The sequence below is a fragment of the Amblyraja radiata genome, chromosome 18 (genome assembly GCF_010909765.2).
Source record: "Amblyraja radiata isolate CabotCenter1 chromosome 18, sAmbRad1.1.pri, whole genome shotgun sequence".
NCBI lineage: Eukaryota > Metazoa > Chordata > Chondrichthyes > Rajiformes > Rajidae > Amblyraja > Amblyraja radiata.
Window position 1 is genome coordinate 4,849,637 of NC_045973.1, and position 25,992 is coordinate 4,875,628.

General features: G+C 40.1%; 1 protein-coding gene across 1 annotated transcript in view; it reads left to right on the forward strand.

Annotated features, from left to right (window-relative positions):
* Positions 1-25,992, forward strand: part of ptprg (protein tyrosine phosphatase receptor type G) — a 535,498-nt gene that overhangs the window by 37,221 nt on the left and 472,285 nt on the right. Inside the window, exon 2 of the mRNA XM_033036632.1 lies at positions 9,020-9,124. Within this exon, the coding sequence (XP_032892523.1) occupies positions 9,020-9,124 (105 nt within the window). The remainder of the gene's footprint in view (positions 1-9,019; positions 9,125-25,992) is intronic.

The window sequence follows — 25,992 nt, forward strand, 5'->3', positions numbered from 1 at the left end:
ATAAAGTTGAAGGGCTAGATGCATAGACAATTTGGTGATTTAGTTTTGTAAGTGCTTCACCTTTGCATGTATTGATGAGACCATTGGTAAAGATGGAGTCGGGTGAATCAGCATTTGCCCTCCAGCTCAATTCTAACTTGCGAGTTTCAATGCATTGGTGTAGAAATCAAGGTCAAACTGGGCAGCAAGGAAAAATAACCAGAGGTTTTTTGCAAAACTATTGGTTAGAAAGGAAGTAATATGGAACAAAATAAACAGTTTCCAATTGTTGGGGTATGTAGTATAAGAAGATTTAACATAAGGTAAATGTGACCCGATAAAGAAAGCAAGAAAAACCTTTTTATTGTCATGGAGTTGTAAGTGTTAAATATTTTATCAAAGCCCTGGATTTAAAGAAAAAGGCTATATAATTTTTCAGTTAGTTTAAATGTTTGGCCAAGAATATGGAGCAAGGATTTGGAATTGGCTAACTGCCAGGAAGGAAACCCTCAAATCAGACTGGTTGAGTAAAATAGCTTTTTTTTTGTACGTGTTCTTTTTTGGTTCTGTGTTGAAACAAAGCAGTATTTTTACTCTATTCGTATAACTGAGCAACTTGTTTTCAGCCAGGCATTTAAGCAGAGGGTTATCCATTTTCTTGATTGTCAGATGAATCGATATCAACTCTTTCTTTGTAACTTTCTGACAGCGAGTTCTTGTAATGTTCAGCTTCCATCAGCACAAATAGATATTTCAGATTTGTAAAATAAAACATGACTACATCAGTGCAGATAGGATGCTGCATTTTTTGGTACCACAAACTTGTTTTATATTGTTTATGCCAAGAGGTATGGTAAATTAATTATTATATTTTAAAAAAATCAAAATCTCCACACAAAATAAATCATTCAATTAGGAACCAAACTAGTGTTTGTTTTGGAAGTATCAACCAAAAAAAAGTACAAAGTCTTAGCAGATCAGTCAGCATTGGTGGAGGGAAATGGACAGATGACGTTTTGAGTCGGGACCTTTAGACAAGTGGCCATGTGATCTTTCACAGTAAATTTCAAAGATGGGAGATCATATGCAAGCCTCGCTGAACCACACCACCACTTTGCAGCAGGCATCTGCAAGCAAGAGGAATGAAATCCTGGCTGATTTGTTCCTATTCACAACAATTGTGTTTCACTGCCCCTATTTCTCTTCCCTGATTGCAGAAAGGATTGAGCTCTGTGTGCCTACTCAGTAAGCCACATGTAAACCTCCATGCATGCCTTTTTGAACTTTTGATCTTTCTTGCATATTACAGTTCATTTGCTATATGTTTTTTTCACTGCAGATTAGTAACACATGAACATATTATGGACATATTTAGTAGCTCAATAAAACAATGAATATTTAAGAACAGGAAATTATGGAAACCAAGTTCCTTGGCAGCTTTTGTTTTTCTCATTTTGCCGTTGGGCCTATTCTTTTGCCAACCTACATTTGGTCTAAGAATAACCAGTAATAATTTGTGGTGGGTGATAACATGAATAGCCTGTCCAAAAAGAACTGAAAGTGGTTTTCCAGCACCTCGATCTCCATCTTACCTTAGGTCCTCATTCTTTGTCAATGTGCATGATGCAAAGCCAGGCTTTACATGGTCATTTTCCACAATACAGCTTAAAACTGTCCAACTGCATACGTGAAATAAGCAAGCAAGATCAAGATTCAAGAGAGTTTATTGTCGTGTGTCCCAGATAGGACAATGAAATTCTTGCTTTGCTTCAGCACAACAGAATATAGAAGGCATGAATACAGAACAGATCAGTGTGTCCATATACCATTGTATAAATATATACACGCTTGAATAAATAAAACATAAAGCTAGCATGCAAGTGAAGTTATACTGCAACCCCACCACCACCCTTCTTCAGCAATTGATGTAATGGTATTAATACCATTGTGAGATCAGGCAGAAGCAAACATAATTTGTATCGTGTCTAAGTGAGTTCTAAGTTTGATTTTATCCTGAGGTTTATTAGTCCAAAATCTCGCACTTTTTCTGAACCAGTTGTAGATCATTTATATCCAACCTTCTGACCCGAGAAAGCTGCTCAAAAGGCAAATTTACTCTTTCAGACCTAAAACATCATGTTGATGAAACTTCATAAATACCTCTTTAAATCGTCTTTGGTGGTAGTTGCAATCAAGTATCTTCTTGCTAGCATAAACAGTATTGGACTTACTTTAAGATCTTGTCCATGTTTGAAGTATTTTTGACATTTTTGTTTCAAAGGGCAGATGGGTAAATCAATAAAATTCTTCAAATCCATTTTTATTTCTTGAAGTCAATCTTTGCCCAGTAGATTTGTTCTGTTCATGTAGTTAGCTGTTATGAATGATACCTTAACTTTTTGATCATTACCGAGGGTTTTCAGATTTTTATCTAGCCCATGATGTTAGTGTTAATCATGATACCAAATTAAATTAATCCCATCTGCCTGAACATTAACTTCTTGATGTACATATCTCTGCCTGTAATCATAGAGCAAGTAGTTATCAATGTTCAAATCAATAAACTCATTAACCTTTAAAATTATAAAATCCTTGCACTTTCTATTTTCGATACGGGTGGCACACGTTGTGTAAACTTTGTCCTTCAATCATATTAGTGGGACATATAACCCTGTCCATGTGCCCCTTCTTTTTGCAGAGGAAATATTTTTCCCTTCTGTAAACTGAATTATTTGTGATGAATGATCTCCACCACATAGGTAGACACAGAATGCTGGAGTAACTCATTTGGGGCAGGCAGCATGGGTGATATTTCAAGTCGAGACTGTTCTTCAGACTGTGACTGTAGAAGGGTCTCGACCCGAAACGTCACCCATTCCTTGGAAGAGTTCAAGAGTGTTTTATTGTCATATGTCCCAGATAGAACAATGAAATTCTTACTTGCTGCAGCACAACAGAATATGTAAACATAGTACACTAAACAATATGATAAACGAGAGAGAAAAAAAGGTTCAATGTGTATACACACGCATGCACGCTGGTCCCCCAATGCAATATTCCACCTCTCCGGGGGGTTCTGGAGTGTTAGCATGAGTGTTGTGAGTCGAGTCAAGTGCAAGGCCAACAATCCATTTCAATTTCAAGCACAGGGCAGTCCAAACAACTCATTTCATTAAGGACTAACAAATCATTTATTGCAAACACATTAAGGGTTAACAAATCATTTATTGCAAGCACATTAAAGGTTAACAAAGGATCATTCATTGCAAGCACATTGCTGGCTAACAAATCATTTATTACAAGCACATTAAGGGTTAACAAATCATCATTCATTGCAAGCACATTGCTGGCTAACAAATCAATTATTGCAAGCACATAAAGAGTTAACCACATAAAGGGTAGACTCACGGCAGAATCACAGTTGTGGCCTCACCCTCACGATCTTCCAGAGTGACTGACTCGTGTCCAGGCATCTGGGGTTTTATAGTCTTGCCCCCCCCCCCCCCGGAAGGGGCGTTACCTTCATCATGGTGATCGGCAGGCGAGAGGACCAATCTGCTGATCTCAGGATTTTTTAAACATTCATAACTTTTTTTATTTTTCATCGATCGGAAAAATCCTCGGGGCTGCCTCAGCGGAGGAGGACTGTGAGTAAGATGGCCATAAATCATAGTGATATATGGTAGCATTTTTTCTAAAATCAATATACTGCGCGGACAGGAAGTGGTCAAGATGAGACCTAGTTATATACACACACGCGCACGCAAGCGCACACGCATAAACACATACTAAAAAACAAACAATAGTATTGCAAACAAACAATAGTAGAGATCCTGCCTGTCCCGCTGAGTTACTCCAGCATTTTTCTATCTTTGTTGTAAACTGGCATCTGCAATTCCTTCCTACTTATTTCCACAACATGGGTAACAGCTTTAGTCACATTTCCTGGTGTCAGAACTTTCGCCCTTTGCATTGATATTGATGTTACATATCAACCAGATTTTTTTGCCTCTGGAAACCATCAATCTGATTAAACTAAACTAAACATTGATATGTTAAACATTGGGTTTTTAGTAATTAGTATTGTATTTACTAATCTGTAAAGCCACACACTTGCTTGTCCTGCAGTGCTCTATTCAGGAAGGCAGCAAAATAGAATATCACTAACAGTTCTCATAAGGCAGTGGAGGCTGAAGAAGGGTTTCGGCCCGAAACGTCGCCTATTTCCTTCGCTCCATAGATGCTGCTGCACCCGCTGAGTTTCCCCAGCAATTTTGTGTACCTTCGAGGCCAATTCTATGGATGCTTTAGAGAGAGAGTTAGATAGAGCTCTTAAAGATAGCAGAGTCAAGAGATATGGGGAGAAGGCAGGAACAGGGTACTGATTGTGTATGGTCAGCCATGATCACAGTGAATGGCGGTGCTGGCTCGAAGGGCCGAATGGCCTACTCCTGCACCTATTGTCTATTGTCTAAAACTTAATTCTCGTCATCACATTTTTGTTTTCAAACTGATTCTAAAAATAGTGTTCCCTGGAAGAAAAACCTGCTGCTATTCTAAACAAGAACTGAAGGAGTCAGGAGGTTTATCATAAGCAATAAATTTCTGATTCAGCCAGAACAGGTCACTTTGAAAATTATTCTTGATGGTTTTTCCTGTGAATTCTAAACTTTGGTGACGTGAGAGTCCACCACAATGTTAATGGAAAGAGATTTGGCAAAATTGATGGTATTGAATGACAACAGTAGGTGATTAGACTTTCTATTGAAGATACTTAATGATTATTACTTCAGGCAGTTCTCTCTGTTGTCATGGTTCACTATATTTGCTGAGGAGTTGCAAATGAAATTGACAAATATTCTCACTTGCAACATTGTAATGGAAGGAAGATCATTGATGAAGCAGCTGATACGGCCTGTGCCCAGGAGTTTCTATAATGGTTGATTTTTCCATACTTGATGATAATGGGTGAGGGATATGCTGAGTTATAACATTACTTTCAAACTGAAAAGCATCTCACTGCAAGCCACAGATCTGATCTCCACTTGCCTGGACGAGTTCAGCATCATCACCACTTGCTTCCAGCAGCCCGTTTGATAGACACCCCATCCACTACCGTTCACTCATTCCACCACCAATGCAGTTTGTCCCATCTACAAGATGTACTGCAACATTTCACTCTTTAGCACTTTCAAAACCCAGATAGGTGGAATCTTCCGGCCTCTACCAGCTTGAAGGACAAAGGCAGCAAAACCATGGTAACAACACCCCCTGGAAGTTGTCCTCAAAGCCATACACATTCCTGACTTGGAAATACATCAGCACTCCATCACTGTAGTTGGGTCAAAACTTGGAACTCTCTACAACATTGTGGGTATATCCACAGCTCAAGGATTGTATTGGCGTGAGAAGACAGCTTGCCACCATCTTCTCAAGATTTTTAGGAATGGGCAATTAAATGCTGGGTTGGCCTATGAAGGCCATATCTCTCTAATGAATTAAAAAATCGGAATCAAAATACATAATTTCCTGGGGCTGTGGATGCTTGTGGTGTGAAGGGATTGGAGATGGTGGTAGGGCATGATAGTGGGAGTAATAGTGAACAGGAAGACAATTGTGCATTCACCTCTGCCTGGAGGATCTGTAGGGGGTTAGTTTTAAATTGGGGAGGAGACGGGCATTATTTGGGACACTATTTGCGATGGATTTGCCAACTGTTTCTGGGCTGCAGGCATCTTCTGTGTGGGAACACAGTTCCTGGTCGCATTTGAGAACTGTCCAGGTTATGGAAAGGTTCTCGGGAATAGAACCCTGCTGTAACTGGGACTGGACCTGAATTTGTATTTTAATTTTCCTGCATGCCAGGAAATGTTGCAATTGATGTGAATGAAAACCATGGTGTTCTGTGGGGACACCAAGGGCAGACCCCAAGTAATCTGCCTGTCCCGCTGAGTTACTCCAGCTTTTTGTGTCTATCTTCAGTTTAAACCAGCATCTGCAGTTCCTTCCCAGACTCATACTGCATTTGTATTAAACGAGTGGCTCTTGATATATACATTTCCAAGTGATGTAGAGCAACTAGATTGTTGGCATGTTTCACTCTGGAGGGAAAAAATCAATTTTCAATTTCTTAATAATGAAAATTAGAGCTGTTATTGAATTATACATAAGAATTTAAAGATAAAAATGCTTAGTTGTTTTTAATATTTTGGCTTCTATTTTTTATGAATATTCCAATGTTTATGATGTTTTAAAAGGATTTAAAATTAAATAATTCCTTTCTGTGATAATTTGATAATGGGACTCCTGTCTGATAGCAAGTTCATCAAATTTGCTCTCTCTGAAGAGCCTTCTCCCAGGTCAGCAATGCCAACCACAAGTTCTGACCTATTTCTTATAATATTTCCTGGAAACTAAAATGTAGATCTTTTTTCAGTAATTGGAAGATTAATTGCTTTACCACAAGTGAGTGTAGAGCTTCAGGTAATTTCAAGGAGAAAATAAAATCTCTTGCATCCTCATAGTGGGAACCTGAAATTGGAACAGATGTTATTTAAAATACTAAAAGGCAGCATTGGTTGACAGAAATGCTTAATACTTCAGATCAATTATATTTTGCACAATGTTTACACTTTCTTCACAGAAGTTGCTAGACTTGCTAAGTTTTTCTACTGATTTTTCTACTTTCTAATTGGACAAGCCTTAGAAAAGTATTAATATGGAAGGATATCGTAAAAGTGTTGGAATGTATCTTGTTTGAAATTATTAAATGTAGATCAGCAAATGTACTATGTTAACCATTTCTTCATCCTTAACTTTGTAATGCGTAGAGCAGCCGACTTCATAAACTGTACTCCTGGAAATTTCTTCACCTAACTTTCTTTCTCTTACATCAGTTTTTTTTTGCTTTTTTTGCAACTTCACCACAAAGAACATAAAATTCAAAGGAAGTTTTTGTTTGACCGACCCCTCAACTTCCCTTGTCAGTTGTTCACAATTATAGATACACCATGAGTTTCTTTGGCAATTCTAATAGTTGTAACCTGCTACTTAGAAATTAAACAATGCTGATGCTCAAGGTATTGGTTGCTGCTGAATCAAACTTGTAGGAACAAACTTTTCTTCATGTGCTTTGTCAATTCAGAATGGGTGATGGATATCAGAAGAGTATGGGAAATTAATTTCCAGAAAGGTCCAAAAATGTGCAACCAAAGTGCCCTCTGGTAAATTAAGAGCACAAAGGAGACTGCAGATGTTGGAATCTGGAACAAAAAAAGAATTCTGGAAGAAGTCAGAAGGTCGAGCAGTATCGTGAAGGCCAAAGTTGCAAGTTGTGGTTTTGTATTCAGAACCTGCATAAAAACTGAGATGGAAGAGGAAATATTGCTCGCAGTGCAGGGCGGTGGTGCAGGATAGAGGTTGGTAGGTGATAGGTAGAACTATATGGGGAGGGGATGATGAGCAGATGGAAGCAGATATGGGAGTGCCTGGGAAAGTTAAAATTATATGTTAAAGGAAGCTTGAGATGACCATTGTGAGCAGAGTACATTTGTTCCTCAAATCGGTCGCCCAGTCTATGTTTAGCCCTTGCCAAAAGCAGAAAAGTGGCCAGAGGTGATAATTATAGTGGTGGAATCCCCAGTGGAAGAGATATAATTAATAGTGGAGTTTTAGGAAATGGCTGAAGAAGATGTATTGGATGCAGAGGCTAGTTGGTGAAAGGTGAGGCCCAATTTATTCTGTTTGGGGAGAGATGAAGAGAGCAGACATGCTGGTAATAGAGGAAAAGCATGTGAGGGCTCCATTAATCATGGCAGAAGGGCAGCCACATTCCTGGAAAAAAGTGAACATTTCAGAAGCCCGAGAATAGAAGGCCTCATCCTGAGAATAGATACGATGAAGATCCCGTCATTAGCTCCAATGCCCTCTCTCCTTTTTGCTTTCCACAAGGACCAATCTTTTTGTGACTCGTTGGTCCACTTATCCCTTTCCTCACGTTCTCTGGCACTTACCCCTGCCATGTTAAACAGTCCTTACAGGTGAGGCAGAGATTTACCTGTACAACTTCTATCCTGGTCTACCTCATTCAGGGATTACAATGTGGCCTCCTCTACATTGGCGAATCAAACGTCGACCAAGCAACTTTTTTGTGGAGCAGTTCTGCTGTGCAAGTGACACCTTGTGCTGCTGGTTGCAGTCATTTTAACTCTTCTTCCCACTCCCACACTAAACTGTCTTTGGCCCTCTCCAATACTACAAAAAGGACAAAGGCTAATTGGAAGAGCAAAATCTCTGGGTAGCCAACAGTATAAACATTGAATTTTCCAATTTCAGATAACGTCGCATACCCCGTTTGTTCTTTTCCCTCACACTTGCAAGTACACCTACTTTTCTTCTCCCTTCTATCACTCTTCCCTTCCTCTTCTGCACCTGATTCCATCTGCCCATCATCCCCTCCCCATTTGTTTCCGCCAATCATCTACCAGCGTCTGTCCCACCACTCCACATCACCCCACTTGGTTCTTTGATGATCTTAATCTCCTCATCTGGTTGCACCTACCACTTACAGGCCTCTATCAATCACCCCATTTAATCCCCCCCACCCCCTTGTGGGGCTATGTAATGGAAATCTTTCCTCTTGGAATTGATGCAGGGCCATCTTGACACAAAACATTGACTTGAACATTTTCCTTCTACAGATGCTGTTGGACCTGTTGAGTTTTTCCAGGACTTTTTTAGGTCTAGGAAACTTTTTTCATTCATGAATAAAGCAGTAGTGCATGACCAAATTTCTTGGAAAGTACTTTTAATAACTGATTTCATGATCTTGCTGTTTGAGAAATTGAAATAAGTTTTAACAGTTAACTGATAATCTAAACTTTAAAAATAAATACAAATAAATATAAGAGACTACTTTATTGTTTATTTACATTCCTTATTTTCAAAGTTTTATTTGTAAAATTTAGACCTAGTACAATTCCAATTGTATAATCAACATTTTGTTTCTTTCCCCCTCCGCCCTTCCGCGTCTTCTTCTTAGCCTTGACAGAAGATCATGTTGGATCACTGCAGGAGAATGAACTTGGAAATCTTATTCATATACGAAGACGTAGGGAATCCGGGGATCCATACTGGGCTTATTCAGGTAAGATGAATTTCAATAAGAACAATAAGTAAAGGATTTCTATGGTTATTGAGAGCATGAAAAAATCCTCTCTTTATAAAATGCCTTTTTTCCCCCGAGTATTTTTGAACCCATGTGCAAGAGATTTATTTGCTGCTAGTCAGAATGCTTGTTTCTAAAAATAAACATAAGTCATGCCCTGTCTCTAAACACCCAATGTGAAATATGATATTAATGAATATCTTACTGCTTATGCCAAAAGGTTTGTAACAGAGATGGCAGAGCAGTTGTAACAGCTCTTTTTACATCTGGTTCACGATACTGTGTTCAGGAATAATTAATTAGTTTCTACTCCTTGCCATAATAAAATGTATGAAGTAAAAATTCAGAAACAGACAGTTGCTAGGTTATACTGTTACTTTATTTTACTTTTCCTAGACTTCCAGACGAAATAAAGAAACTTTTAGTTTCCACAGATACAAATTACAAGAGATGGTTTATAATGTGTTTTTCTAGCATTAACATTGGCAAATATTTAGACAATAGGAGGTCTATATTGGAATAGGTAATCCCTGTTTAATATTGGTTGTGAGAGGACCCATTTAAAAGCATTAACAAACTCCTCCCTCCCACCCCAATATTATGACTTTAGGAAGACATTTTACACAACATAACCTTTTATGTCCAATTGAGTAGAAGGCGGTGAACAACATACTGTTAAAATATTCTATATTGGATTAATTCCTGCTCCTTTGGTAATTTAAAATCACCACACAGAACAAGAATGAAAAACACAGCTGAACATTCTCCCATCTTTATTCTTGTACACTCTTGCTTTTATGGTTGTCTAAATATTTAAATTCAGCTGTAGTCATTTGCCGTCGCTTCTGCCAGTAACTTTCTAAAAGTGTATATCCTGTTTCAGTTGTTTGAGTTCAATGGGTGAACCAGATTCCTGGGATTTCAATAAAAAGCTTATGTAAACAATTGATTAATTCCTTTAGATTAAGTTAGAATGGTACTTTGAGAAAATTAGATGCTTCTAATATACTTTAGTAATCTTTTTGCGCTTATTAATACTTGGACCTCTCACCATAAAATCTGAACATTTCTCGATATTTCTGTTTTCTTATTGTAGAACTGCAAGTAGTTTCTTCACTAAAAGCTTGATTATTAATTAATAGAAACATAGAAAATAAGTGCAGGAGGAGGTCATTTGGCCCTTCGTGCCAGCACCGCCATTCATTGTGATCATGGCTGATTATCCACAATCAGTAACCCATGCCTGCCTTCTCCCCCATCTCGATTCCACTAGCCCCTAGAGCTCTATCTAACTCTCTTTTAAATTCATCCAGTGAATTGGCCTCCACTGCCTTCTATGGCAGAGAATTCCACAAATTCGCAACTCACTGGGTGAAAACGTTTAACCTCAGTTTTAAATGGCCTCCCCATTATTCTTAGACTCTGGCCCCTGGTTCTGGATTCCCCCAACATTGCGAACATTTTTCCTGCATCTAGCTTATCCAGTCTTTTTATAATTTTATATTTTTCCATAAGATCCCATCTCATCCTTCTAAATTCCAGTGAATATAAGCCCAGCATTTCCAATCTTTTTTCATATGACAGTCTCGCCATCCCGGGGATTAACTTCGTGAACCTACGCTGCACTACCTCAATAGCAAGGATGTCCTTCCTCAAATTAGGAGACCACAACTGCACACAATGCTCCAGATGTGGTCTCACCAAGGCCCTGTACAACTATAGATGGACATCTTTACTCCTATACTCAAATCCTCTATTTATGAAGGCCAACATGCCATTAGCTTTCTTCACTGCCTGCTGTACCTGCATGTTTACTTTCAGTGACTGGTCTGCAAGGACACCCAGGTCTCATTGCACTTCCCTTTTTCCTAATCTGACACCATTGAGATAATCTGCCTCGTTGATCTAGCCGCCAAAGTGGATAACCTCACATTTATCTACATTATACTGCATCTGCCATGCATCTGCCCACTCGCTCAACCTGTCCAAGTCACCCTGCAACCTCCGCATCCTCTTTGCAGGTCACACTGCCAACCAGCTTTGTGTCATCTGCAAATTTGCTAGTGTTACTTTTAATCCCATCATCTAAATCAATAATATATATTATTCCTACTCTTTGTTTCCTGTCTGCCAACCAATTTTCTATCCATGTCAATACCCTACCCTCAATACCATGTGCTCTAATTTTGCCCACTAATCTCCTTATCAAAGGCTTTCTGTAAGTCCAGATACACCACATCCACTGGCTCTCCTTCATCCATTTTACTTGTCACATCCTCAAAAAATTCCCGAAGATTAGTCAAGGAGGATTTCCCCTTCATAAATCCATGCTGACTTGGATCAATCCTTTTACTGCTATCCAAATGTGCCGTTATTACTTCTTTAATAATTGACTCCAGCATCTTCCCACCACTGATGTCAGGTTAACTGGTCTATAATTCCCTGTTTTCTCTCTCGCTCCTTTCTTGAAAATGGGATAACATTAGATACCCTCGAATCCACAGGAACTGATCCTGAATCTATAGAACATTGGAAAATGATCACCAATGCATCCACGATTTCTCGAGCCATTTCCTTGAGTACTCTGGGATGCAGACCATCAGGCCCTGGGGATTTATCAGCCTTCAGTCCCATCAGTCTACCCAATACTATTTCTCACCGAATGCAAATTTCTTTCAGTTCCTCTGTCTCCTTAGAACCTCTGTCCTCTAGTACATCTGGGAGATTGTGGCTTCCTTCGTGAAGACAGAACCAAAGTACCTGTTCAACTCTTCTGCCATTTTCTTGTTCCCCATAATAATTTCACCTGTGTCTGCCTTCAAGGAACACGCATTTCTCTTTACTAATCTTTTTTTCTTAACATATCTAATGAAGTTTTTACTATCCTTATTTATTTTCTTGGCCAGCTTACCCTCGTACTTCATCTTTTCACTCCGTATTGCCCTTTTTGTTACCTTCTGTTGTCCTTTGAAAGCTTCCCAATCCTCTGGCTTCCTGCTACTCTTTGAAATGTTAAACACCTTTTCTTTTAGTTTTATTTCATCCCTAACTTCCCTTGTCAGCCACGGTTGCCTCTTACTCCCCTTAGAATCTTTCTTCCTCTTTGGAATGAAATGATCCTGCATCTTCTGGATTATGCCCAGAAATTCCTGCCTTTGCTGTTCCACCATCATTCCTGCTAGGATCCTTTTCCAGTCGACCTTGGCCAGCTCCTCTCTCATGCCTTCATAGTCCCCTTTGTTTAACTGCAACACTGACACTTCTGATTTAACCTTCTCCCTCTCAAATTGCAGATTAAAACTTATAATATTATGGTCACTACCACTAAAGCGGTTCCTTTACCTTGAGTTCCCTTATTAAATCTGGTTCATTAGACAACATTATATCCAGAATTGCCTTCTCTCCAGTACAAGCTGCTCTAAGAATGCATCTCCGAGGCACTCTACAAACTCCCTTTCATGGAGTCCAGAACTAACCTGATTATCCCAGTCTACCTGCGTATTGAAATCTCCCATAATCACAGTGGCATTACCTTTGTTACATGCCAATCTTAACTCCTGCTGCAACTTGCACCCTATATCCAGGCTACTGTTTGGGGGCCTGCAGATAAATCCCATTAGGGTCTTTTTACATTTACAATTCCTCAATTCTCTCCACAGCGACTCTACATCATCAGTCCCTATGTCACCCCTTGCAAGGGACTGAATTTTATCCCTCACCAACAGAGCTACCCCACCTCCTCTGCCCACCTGCCTGTCCTTTCTATAGGACATATAACCCTGAATATTCAGTTCCCAGTCCCGATCCTCCTGCAACCATGTTTCTGTAATCCCCATAATGTCATATCTACCAATCTGTAACTGAGCCTCAAGCTCATCCGCTTTACTTCTTATATACTTTGCGCATTCATATATAATGTTTTTAATCCATTACTCACCTCATCTTTCACATCGATTCCTATTTCACTTAGCCATACTCTCCTATCCTTTGTGAGCTTTCTGCCCCATTAATTCTGGTGTCTTTCTTAACTTTTCCTATACTCTCTTTCACTTTAACTGCATCCTTGTGTTTCCAATTTGTCTCCTCCCCCCCCACTATTTGGTTTAAACCCACCAGTGTAGCAGTGGAAAACCTGCCTGCCAGAATGCTGGTCCCCCGCCTGTTAAGGTGCAACCCGTCCCTTTTGTAAAATTCACCCTTACCCTAAAACAGATCCCAGAGGTCTAAGAATCTAAATGCCTGCCCCCTGCACCAGCTCCTCAGCCACACATTCAGATCCCCTATCTCCCTGTTCCTGCCCTCACCAGCATGAGGAACTGGAAGCAAACCGGAGATAACCACCCTGGAGATCCTGCTTTTGAGCCTTCTTCCGAGCTCTCTAAAGTCACGCTGCAGAACCTCTTTCCTCTTCTTCCCGACGTAATTTGTGCCGACATGAGCAACCACTTCCGGCTGCTCACCTTCATCCCTGAGGATGCCCAGCAATCGGTCCATGATGTCCTGGATCCTGGCACCAGAGAGGCAACACAACATTCTTGAATCCCGCCTATTGCCGCAGAAACCCCTGTCTGTACCTCTCACGATGGAGACACCGACTACCACGGCTCTGTCTCTTCGGCTTTGCTTCAACGCCATGTTTTGACTTGCAGACCTGTCCGCTGCTCAGAATGGCAGTGTCCTCTGTCCTGACAGCTTCCAATGTTCTGTATAACTCCATGAAAGCTCTTTTAACTGATTTCCAGGCCTTAACGTTGAGCTTGCCAGAATGAGGCCAGTTTAAATAGAATGAGTCACAGCTGCTTCCACTCGGGTCTAGTTTTCCATTTTGCTGATGCCACATAGCTGGATTTATGTTTTATTCTCCTGCATGAGTCCAGGATTCTTTACCCAAGCAATGTCACATATGTTACCTATTTATTTGTGAAGTGCAATCTAACCTCTCCTCTCCTTGCTATTGTTTTACTGGCTTTATGATTCATGGCTTGTTACCAGACTCAATGTTGTTTGTTCTGCTAGTGCATTAAGGACAAAGCTGGAAAAATAGGCAGCCTAAATAATTACAGGCCCATAGCTTTAGCCAGCATATTGTCAAAAGTCCTAGAAAGTATTCTGCTGGATAGAATAAATGAGTTTGTTAACTCCACAGATAACCAGTTTGGTTTTAAAGCTAAACATGGCACTGACTTGTGCATATATACCCTAAAGGAGATTGTAAACAAATATAGAGGTAAAAACTCATCGATTCTTGTGCTTTATTGATGCTTCCGAAGCCTTTGATCATGTTAATCATAGAAAGCTGTTTGGTAAAATGAAGCAAAGAGGGGTGCCTAAATACATTGTGAGAATCCTGGCTTACCGGTATGCCCACCACATGCAAGGATAAATATCTAAAATGTCATGATTTTAAATTTTCTGACAATCTTAGTATCTGTAATATCTTGGGCATTTTATTACAGAACAAATGACAGATGATGAGGATATTTATAGGCAACGACATATGCTGTATGTACAGGCGAATATTCTCTTGCTGAAGTTTGGTGCGTGTACAGATGTGGTGAAGATGTCGCTGTTTAGAGCATATTGCACACCACTCGGTACTGCGCACCTGTAGTCAAACTACGGAAAGACAAGTTTGCAGAGACTAAAGGTGGCCTATAATGGTGCCATGAGAACACTGCTAAGGAAACCTAGATGTTGTAGTGCTGGTAACATGTTTGTGGCTGCAAGAGTCAGTACTTTAGAAGCTGTCCTAAGAAATCATATGTATCAATTCATTTGCAGGATAAATGACTCTAAGAATGTAATTATCGTGGCCTTGTCAAACAAGGTTTAGCACTATATGCTACGAATCCCAGTTGTGGAGACACTGGTATCGCTGTCTCGTTGTAGGACACTGATCTTTCTTTTTTATCCTGGATTTTAAATCGTGTATTGTGTTTTTTGTATATAATATATATACATATATATATATAAATATAAAAAATAATATAACCCAGCTAGAACATAGAACAATTCAGCACAGGAACAGGCCCTTCAATCCGCGCTGATTGTGCTGACCACAGTGTATATTTAAACAAATCCCATCTATCCAAACATCCATCAAGACCCTGCTTGTTTACATATCTATATGTCCACTAAACAATACTATGCTAATTTGATTTTGAAGTTCAAGTGAGAATGCTCATAAATTCATCAACTTTTAATTCATCAAATAAAGTTTAGTTTTCGAATAACTGTAGGATTAATAAATTGCCTGTGAGACAGTGGATGTCACTAACCTAGGCAAAAAAAAGGAAATAAAATTTTATCATATTGGTTCTATCTGCCAAAACTAAATAATGTTCACACTGAAGTTTACTTTCCTGAAGGAAGGCAATGATTCTTCATATTGGAAAAGATGTTGCCCAACTTTATGGTTTTGCAAATATTTGATGATTTTTTTTTCATCTAAAGACATTATATTCAAAAAGGCACAGCCAAACTAATTTACATTATGAAGTTTCAAAGTATATATTTTAACAACCCATTGCTCTGCATGTAATTAACTTTGTATTGTCTTTGCTGAAGGTGTATTTGCGTGTATTTTTTAATTTTCCAAATGCTGATATTTTTGACATGGCCAAGGTCTATTGCCCTTCCCAAATTGCCCCACAAAGGTGGTAGTGAATCACCTTCCAAGTATTTGCACCAATGCACACTTTTTGGAGAAGATGCCTCTGCAATGTTATTGGATAAAGAATTCCGAGATTTAGATTCTATGAAGAAGAGGCGAGTCCTGCAATGGGCTGGTCCTTCTTTGTGGTGGTAAGAACAGGTTTGAGAAAAGCTGTCAAAGGATTCAAGGCAAATAATTGTGGTACTGTTTGTGGATGATATATACCACCACCACCACCACAGTCTGATGATAGTGTAAAGAATCAATATTTAGGATGGTGGATAGGGTCTTTGGCCTCAATGCTGTTAAAGGTTTTTGAGTTTGTTGGAGCTTTATTCATTCAGACATGCAAGAGTATTCCATTACAGTTCTGATTTGTGTTTTTCCTTTGTTGGAACATTTTTGAGTGTCAAGAAGCTAGTTAGTCACTGGAGAATATCTAGTCTCTGACATGCTCCTGTACCACAGAGTTTAAATGGCAGTAACTCGTGACTCCCATGGTAATAGTTTGAATCTTTATTTACGTTATGCTTTTAAATGCGACTTGCCATATATGACTTTTTTTTGCATGGTAGTGAGGTCTGTCCACATTTAAGCATGGACTATAATTTGCTTAGGAATTACATGTAGGTTTAAATATTCTACAGTCATTGGCAATCACCCATTTTTGATCTTGTGATGAAGTAGTTGAAGATGATTAGGATTGCGGTGCCATCATAAGGAACTTCAACGGCAATATTCTGGTGCTGAGATTGTTGACCTCCAACAACCCCAACCATCTTCTTTTGTACAAGGTACACCAACCACATAGTTAAAGCCATGAGTTAGAGCAGATTAGTGAGATTGTGACAATTGAGCCTCATGCAGCAAAGAGGAAGTAAACAAAGTGTACCATGAATGTATATTTAAGACTTTAAACTTTGAGTAGTTCATCCACTAAAAACCTAAGTAGAGATGGTACATCATTCCTTGAACCTAATTTACGAATATCACCATTGTGCCTTTTGACCAATTTTGACTGAACAATTACTTTAAAATAAAACAGCATTTTTCCAATGTATAAATTTACAGTCTAAGTTTAAGATTACTTAATCAGGTAACAAACTTAATCAGGTAATGAACTGTTGGTGATTTCTCTGGAAAATTTCTCTGGGTGAAGCCATAATGATATCATAGGATAAATGTGAGTCCATTTGTAGCATGAATAAAATAATTGAGGGATTAATCATCCTGTGCCCGGGCTTATCTTCTCTTTCTTAATGTGTGTTATCTTTCATGAGTGATTTCTTCTATCTCTTGAGTATCATTTCTGCTAATAAATCTAAAAGTGAAAAGCATTACATGTGGAACACTCATGCCAGCTCCTGAGACAAAAGTTGCAAGCTTAAAAACAGGAATTTGTAAGATTGCAGAAATAACAAAAAGTGAGAAGGTTGATGGGATCAGTTTACAGATAGTGTGGATTTTCAGCATATTTATTGATAGTTATGGATCTGTTACTTTCATGGGTGTGGAAAATAAATATCCTGTTCAATTGGTACGAAGAGCTACCTATTGAGATAAGAGTTGGCAAAGACCGGAAGTGGCGGCGCTGGGAACGGCTGCGGCTCGCCTGCAGTCCGTTTGTCTTTACTTTTTTGTGTTGTTTTTTTTCGTTTTGTGTAGCTACGTTTTTGGTTTTTAAGCTGTGTTTATGTGGGGGGGGGGTTGAAACGGGGCTTGCTGTCTCTCCCTTCGGGGGAATACGACTTTTTGTCGTATCCCCCTTCTCTGCCTCCGTCTGCGCTGTGGCCTAATGGCGGAGCTGGCGACCTCGAGGCTCCGGAGGCAGAGCCTGTCAGGACTCGCCCTGGGCTCGCTCCCGTGAGGGCGGCCTGACGAGGGGCTGAGACTCTCTCGTGAGGGGCTGTGACGCTCCCGTCGGAGCAGCCCAGCTCGAGGGTGGAATGGCGCTCCCGTCGGAGTGGCCCAGCTCAAGGGAGGAACGGCACTCCCGTCGGAGTGGCCCAGCCCGAGGGTGGAGCGGCACCCCCGTCGGAGTGGCCCAGCTCAAGGGAGGAACGGCACTCCCGTCGGAGCAGCCCAGCTCGAGGGTGGAATGGCGCTCCCGTCGGAGCGGCCCAGCTCGAGGGAGGAACGGCACTTCCGTGAGGGCGATCCGGCTCGGGGCTGGAACGGTGCTCCGGTGGCTGGGACGGCGTTCTGGTGGCTATGACCTGAGTCCGGGGTTCAGCCGCGGGCCAGCGGCTGCGTCCGCTGGACTGGAGGGCGGCAGCTTCGACCACCCCGGGCCGCGGTGTTTGAGCCGTCCCGTTTGCGGGGTTCGGTGAGTGCCATCGCCCGGTGGGGAATCGCCTCAGCGCAGAGGGAGAAGAGGAGGGAAGTGACAGTAACCCTAAGATTTTTGCCTCCACCACAGTGAGGAGGTGCTTGGAGGATACACTGTGGTGGATGTTAATTTGTGTTTATTGTTGTTTATTATTGTATGATTGTATGTATGACTGCAGGCACAAAATTTCGTTCAGACCGTAAGGTCTGAATGACAATAAAGGTATTCAATTCAATCAATCAATCTGGTTCTCTCAACTGCTAGATTAGTGACATATTTTAAAATAATGATTTCCGGATTAGTCTCACATGAGTCATTGCCCTGAAATGTTGACTCCATCGTTCTCTCTTGTTTTCTAAATGTTGCCTGACTTTCTGATTTCTGCCAGCGATTTTGTTTTTGCTTCAGCGTTTTGTCTCACCTGAGTACTTCCAGATAATCAACCAAATGTATTATTGTCCCATTTCATTGTTTATAGTTAGATTAAAATACAGTCACTAATTATTTTGTGTTACCCAAACATAAATGAAAATTTGAGACTTACATTTCCAGACATTGGGCCAAATGGAAAGTGATAAATATGAACGCCACAGGAGATTCTTTTTCCCTGTGGCTATCAAACTGTACAACTCCTCCCCTTCTGTCATTGGGTGCACTGACACCCCTTCCCCCCCTCCAAAATATTTGCACATCCCCAATTCTGGACTTTCCACTCGTCTCTTTAATTTCTTTTTTCGTGTATCTCATGTGTTTTATCCACATGTATCGCAGGGAAGATTAGAAATTTGACCCAGCCGAAACAATGATCTCTCCAAGTTATGTGTCATTTATTCTTTAGTACTTCCAAATTATATGGTCACCCTGCACTTCTATTATAGCTGGTGGAAACCACAGGTTTATCAGTAGTGTTAAATAACCTGACATATTGCTGCATCTAGTAAATCAATTACTTTTAACAGATTACAGTAAAATTCCAATAATCCAGTGTCCAACCATTTGGAAATCCTGCTGGTTCAACATCTGGCTCAATAGGTAATCTTGTCCTGGTTCATGTGTTCTTTTTAACTTGCCAAGGTCTTAATTCCTGCACATCCATTTGATTTTCTGAGACCCTAGTTCATATGCTCCTATCGTATGTACATTGTATTTAAATGCTAATTGTCGATATTTAAAAGGGTGCTACAAACGGAAAGAGAACAGATGACATTCACAACTGTTTGTCCCAAAAATTAAAAAAAACACTTTATTGACAGAAAAATAATAGATCAAAAATGACCAAACTAGTTTCACATCAGTCCCTGACTGTTCCCCGTGGAGAAATTTTAATATTGCTGGTTTGCCCTGACATAAATGCAAATCGTAACTTAAAGTGCCATCAGTGCAATCTTTGTCTTCAAAACGTGCAACAATTCCCAGAGTCATAGTGATACAGTGCAGAAACAGGCACTTCGGCCCAACTCGCCCATGCTGCCAACAATGTCCCAGCTACACAAGTCGCAATTGCCTGCGCTTGGGCGATATCCCTCCAAACCTGTCCTATCCATGTACCTGTCTAACTGTTTCTTAAACGATGGGATAGTCCCAGCCTCAACTACCTCCTCTGGCAGCTTGATCTATACACCCACCATCCTCTGTGTGAAAAAAGTTACCCCTCGGATTCCTATTAAATCTTTTCCCCTTCACCTTGAACCTATGTCCTCTGGTGGTCCTCGATTCCCCTACTCTGGGCAAAAGACTGTGCATCTACCGATCTATTCCTCTCATGATTTTGTAAACCCTAAGATCTCCCCTCATCCTCTTGTGCTCCATGGAATAGAGACCAAGCCTACTCAACCTCTACCTATAGTTCACACTATAATCCTGGTATCATCCTCGTAAATCTTTTCTGAACCCTTTCAAACTTGACAATATCTTTCATATAACATGGTTCCCAGAACTGAACACAATATTCTAAATGCAGTCTCACCAACGTCTTATACAACTACAACATGACCACCCAACTTTTATACTCAATACTCTGACTGATGAAGGCCAAAGTGCCAAAAGCCTTTTTGACCACCTTATCTACTTGCAACTCGACCTTCAAGGAACCATGCACCCGTACACCCAGATCCCTCTGCTCTACAACACTACCCAGAGGCCTAACATTTACATAGAAACATAGAAATTAGGTGCAGGAGTAGGCCATTCGGCCCTTCGAGCCTGCACCGCCATTCAATATGATCATGGCTGATCATCCAACTCAGTATCCCGTACCTGCCTTCTCTCCATACCCTCTGATCCCCTTAGCCACAAGGGCCACATCTAACTCCCTCTTAAATATAGCCAATGAACTGGCCTCGACTACCCTCTGTGGCAGGGAGTTCCAGAGATTCACCACTCTCTGTGTGAAAAAAGTTCTTCTCATCTCGGTTTTAAAGGATTCCCCCCTTATCCTTAAGCTGTGACCCCTTGTCCTGGACTTCCCCAACATCGGGAGCAATCTTCCTGCATCTAGCCTGTCCAACCCCTTAAGAATTTTGTAAGTTTCTATAAGATCCCCTCTCAATCTCCTAAATTCTAGAGAGTATAAACCAAGTCTATCCAGTCTTTCTTCATAAGACAGTCCTGACATCCCAGGAATCAGTCTGGTGAACCTTCTCTGCACTCCCTCTATGGCAATAATGTCCTTCCTCAGATTTGGAGACCAAAACTGTACGCAATACTCCAGGTGTGGTCTCACCAAGACCCTGTACAACTGCAGTAGAACCTCCCTGCTCCTATACTCAAATCCTTTTGCTATGAAAGCTAACATACCATTCGCTTTCTTCACTGCCTGCTGCACCTGCATGCCCACTTTCAATGACTGGTGTACCATGACACCCAGGTCTCGCTGCATCTCCCCTTTTCCTAGTCGGCCACCATTTAGATAATAGTCTGCTTTCCTGTTTTTGCCACCAAAATGGATAACCTCACATTTATCCACATTATACTGCATCTGCCAAACATTTGCCCACTCACCCAGCCTATCCAAGTCACCTTGCAGTCTCCTAGCATCCTCCTCACAGCTAACACTGCCCCCCAGCTTCGTGTCATCCGCAAACTTGGAGATATTGCCTTCAATTCCCTCATCCAGATCATTAATATATATTGTAAATAGCTGGGGTCCCAGCACTGAGCCTTGCGGTACCCCACTAGTCACTGCCTGCCATTGTGAAAAGGACCCGTTTACTCCGACTCTTTGCTTCCTGTTTGCCAGCCAGTTCTCTATCCACATCAATACTGAACCCCCAATGCCGTGTGCTTTAAGTTTGTAAACTAATCTCTTATGTGGGACCTTGTCGAAAGCCTTCTGGAAGTCCAGATACACCACATCCACTGGTTCTCCCCTATCCACGCTACTAGTTACATCCTCGAAAAATTCTATAAGATTCGTCAGACATGATTTACCTTTTGTAAATCCATGCTGACTTTGTCCAATGATTTCACCACTTTCCAAATGTGCTGCTATCCCATCTTTAATAACTGACTAGCAGTTTCCCCACTACCGATGTTAGACTAACTGGTCTGTAATTCCCCGTTTTCTCTCTCCCTCCCTTCTTAAAACTTCTTAAGAACTTCTTAAAATTTACTGTGTTGGTCGTTGAAAACTGCGCATACACGTTGACAGCTGCCGTAATCCGGAGGGGGGAGCAGGGCCACGAGCGAGGTGGGCCTCGAGCAAAGGCATTGTGAGGTCAGCAGCTGGGCTGCGGTTATTTTTTTTTTAATGTCAGTTTGGTGATAAGTTGTGAAATAATTAACCAAATTTACAGAGGAGGTGATTTTTGAAATCATAAGGTAAGTTTCTACCAGAAGATGTGAAAATGTCACCGTTATTGTAATGTCAGCAGCTGGGCAGCGGTCAGATTTGAAAAAAACGTCAGATTGGTCAACAATTTTAATTAAAAAGTCGGAAAAATAGTTAACCTAATTTACAGAGGAGTGGATTTCTAAAATCAAAAGGAAAATCTCGACTGATATATATGTTAAAATTTCCCTGTTTAGGCGTCTGGTTTTCGAGGAGATGCGTTTCAAATGCGAAATGGCACACGCACGCAAGCACGCACGCGCGCGCACACACACACACTTTAAAATTATATATGATATGATATAGATGATTTGTGCATATTATCAAATTAGTTAAATGTTGTAATTTCAAAGGTGAAATGTGAATGGATAAGCAGCTCTTCTTCCGGCATTTGAAATCCAGATGTACTGTGGGAACTGCATTATGATTGAATACTAACTACTTAGAATTATTTGCATTGCTTTATTTGGTACTTGTCCAGTATGGATTATATTTTCAATAACCTTACTACTAATGAATTAACGGGTATTTTTCCATCTAGTCTATACATATTGATCATTGTTCTATTGGCAAAACCCTGATGAAGTTGTATGGAGTGTTTGAAGAATAAGAATTCTCATTGAAGCAAATGTAATTGTATAACTTCATTTGCTTGAAAGGAATGGTGATTTGAAAAGGTTATTTCTTCATTTGGCAATTCCTACAATGTGTTAAGTATTTCTGGACAAGGGCCATCAGCTTTTTTTGTTGGTTTCTTAAGCCGCAAATACTTTAATGTTTATTCCTGACTAGGTTATTACAATGTTGCATTCTTCTGAAAAATGTTTTTTGAAAAGCAATTCCATTCATATCTATTTGAAAATAGATCTGAATTGTTAAGGCTAACTTTTCCAATGGTCACTAGGTATGATAGTAATATTTCAATCCAAATAAAGGAAACTCTCATGGCATGAGAGTTTTAATAAAGAAATTTACCTCAAAGTTAAGCATTTGAAAGCTGATAAATCAAAAGGTCCTTTTGGTCTTTATCCAGTTAGTATATGACAAATAGATTTTCCGGTTATCTTCCAATGTTCTGCAGATTCTGAAATGGTTCCTGTTTATTGAAGGTCTGTAATTCTGACCAACAATTAAAGAAAGGAATAAAAGGTAAAACTGGGACATACAGATATGTTAGTTTGATATCAGTAGGTGGGAAAGGGCTGGAATCAATAATAACGGTTGTGATATCAAGCCACTTTGAAAATAAAGGGGCTGTCCCACTGCGACGACCAAATCCAATGGGTTAAGAAGAGGGTCTTCGACCTTCAAGCTCGAGGGCACTCGCCTGGAACACCTCGAGCTGGATCGACCGTCAGCATTCAAACCGCGAGCTGGATCGACCCACACACACACACACACACACACACACACACACACACACACACACACACACACACACACACACACACACACACACACACACCCCACACACAAACACATCGCAAAGGCAGGTGCCAGGGAAAGCGGGGTAGCGCTGTCTGAAATTCACACCCGCGATGAAGAGGAAGGTAAAAGACGGCTGCACATTGTACGGTAAGTCCTTTAGATAATGGGGGGGGGGGGGGAGAGAAGGTGGGGAGAAGGAGTGGAGACACTTTTAAGAATTCACACAAAGTTTAATAAAGTTTAACGGGCATTTTACCTACCGGCCGGTTTTCCTTCGTCCTGAAAATCCAATGAGCCAATTAAAATGCCCGGTCAGTTAAGGAGATTGCCCTCAACTGCCTGTAACTAAATTGCGACCCCACTCCACTGCACTACGAGTTAAAAAGAACCATGCCGACCAAATTTTACTTGAGGAAAAATTTTCAACATGCTGAAACATTTTCCGCGACCTAGCCGAGGCCGGGAGTAGGCGGGAACTTCCCTTGAGCATGAAGGTGAGTTCTAGTGACCTCCTAGGACCACGTGTCGACCATGCTGCGAGTTTGAGTCGAGGGCAAACTCTTCTAAACTCGCAGATTAGGTCGCCGCAGTGGGACAGCCCCATAAAATGATTTGAGCAGTTGATATGGATTAATAAAAGAGAAATCATGTTTGAATAATCTCTTGGAATTGTTTGAGTATTTATTTCGTGTAGGAGAAGAAAGGGGACCAGTGGTATGTATACTCTGTCATTCCAGAATTTGCCGAAAGTTCAAAACCCGGACAATTTACATGTCGGAGATGTGGGTGCGAACCATGTTCCCACATGGCAGAAAATATCTGCAAATAATGGCAAATCCATCCCACTGATTTCCCAAATACTAGTATGGGTTATACCCAAGTCAAAGGTGAACCTGCATTTAAATTTTGAGAAGGCTTTTGATAAGATCCCGCACAGGAAGTTCAAAACATGTGGAAATGGGGTTAAATATTTTAATAGATTTGAAAGTTGCTTAACAAATGGGGGGGGGGGAGGGAATGAATGGATCATTCTCAGGTTGACAGGCTGTGACTTGGGGATACCACAAGGATGGGTAATTGTGCCCCAATTATTTGCAAATTATGTTGACAATTTAACTGAAGGGAGCTAATCCAATATTTCCAGGTCTGATGATGAAAAAAACTAAATGCGACTGAATATTGATGATAAAGCAAGTGGTTCAAGGTACTATAGACAAATTAAGTTATCGAGCAAAAGAAACAGGCCCTTCAACTAGGTATGTTGCAAAGCCTACCTGAAGCGTCCTTGAAAATCTTCCGTTGCGGGTGTGCGCGATTTTGGCGCCGTTTAGAGGGGGCGGGTTTAAAACGCGATTTTCTCTAAGCTGTTCCAATCGAAAATGTTCAGCCTAGTTAATTATTAACGAAAAATCGCTGGAAGACCCCGTCGCAAAAGCTATTATTAGGTTTAAAGGCCTTGAATAATAGTTATAGTAGTTTAAAAATCAATCTTTAAACCCGCGACCGTCAGCAACCGCATGGTCTCATAAAGCAAATAGCAGAAGTTAGGTTGTATATTTTTACATTAAAAAGGGCTTCTAAAGATCCCTTTATACAAAGTTTAATATTGCGAGTAGCTCAATTTGGGCCCACTATATCGCGCAGTATTTTTCTCGGCATTTGGGGCACAAATCTACCGCAATGTGAACGTTCTAAACCAGCGCGTTCCACAGGGACCCACTGGAAAGCTGATTTAAATGGGCATTTATTTACAGCAATTAAACACTAAATTCCTTCCATTTGGTCTATAAATTAATGTAAATGAGATTTAAAAATCATGTTTTATTGTGAATTATTTGTGAATATTATTTGGACATTTAGGCTATTTAAAAATGTTAATCATTTATTAAGAAATGGATAGATGTTTAGATCTAGTAATTGAAGTCTGAAATTAGCTACAATTAGGTAACTAACTAATTATATGCTTTAATTTCAGGTCATCCAAGTAAGATTATTTTATATTTGTTTCAGAATGCTTCAATCTATGATAACTGAAAATTTCATTCAGTTCTCTTAATTTTTAAGAAAGTTATGGGCTTTTGACTGTTCACGATCACAGCTTTTTTGTTATGTCCATAGAAAATCAATAGGGAACAAGATGCTCATTTCCCAGTATGAAAATGGCCATAACTTTTTAAATACTTGAGATATGAAAGTGAATTAGGTGTCAAATTAAACTTATTTTTATGCTTTATCTGATGGGATAAATTACAGACTTGATTTTTAAAATCTCAAAATTTTGTAACATTGCTACTTCAACTCGATGCTGAATTCCTATTTCTTATATGTTCTTAAATGCATCTCTTAAATGCATTTAATTTATTATTGGAATATATTTGATCAATTAATTGACTTCCCTCGAAAATCAAAAACTCCAAAATTAAAGTTGCTTTTTATATTTATATTTCTGTATTATTTATCAAACTATCAGGCTGATTAATCTTGCTATGAAGTTAAAGCATAGTTTTATTTCCACAGCATTATGCTTAATTTTACAATTAATTGCAGAGTATTCAACTTTCACCTCAATGAAAACTGCCAAAAAAGTTCTAGCAATATCTGTGGCA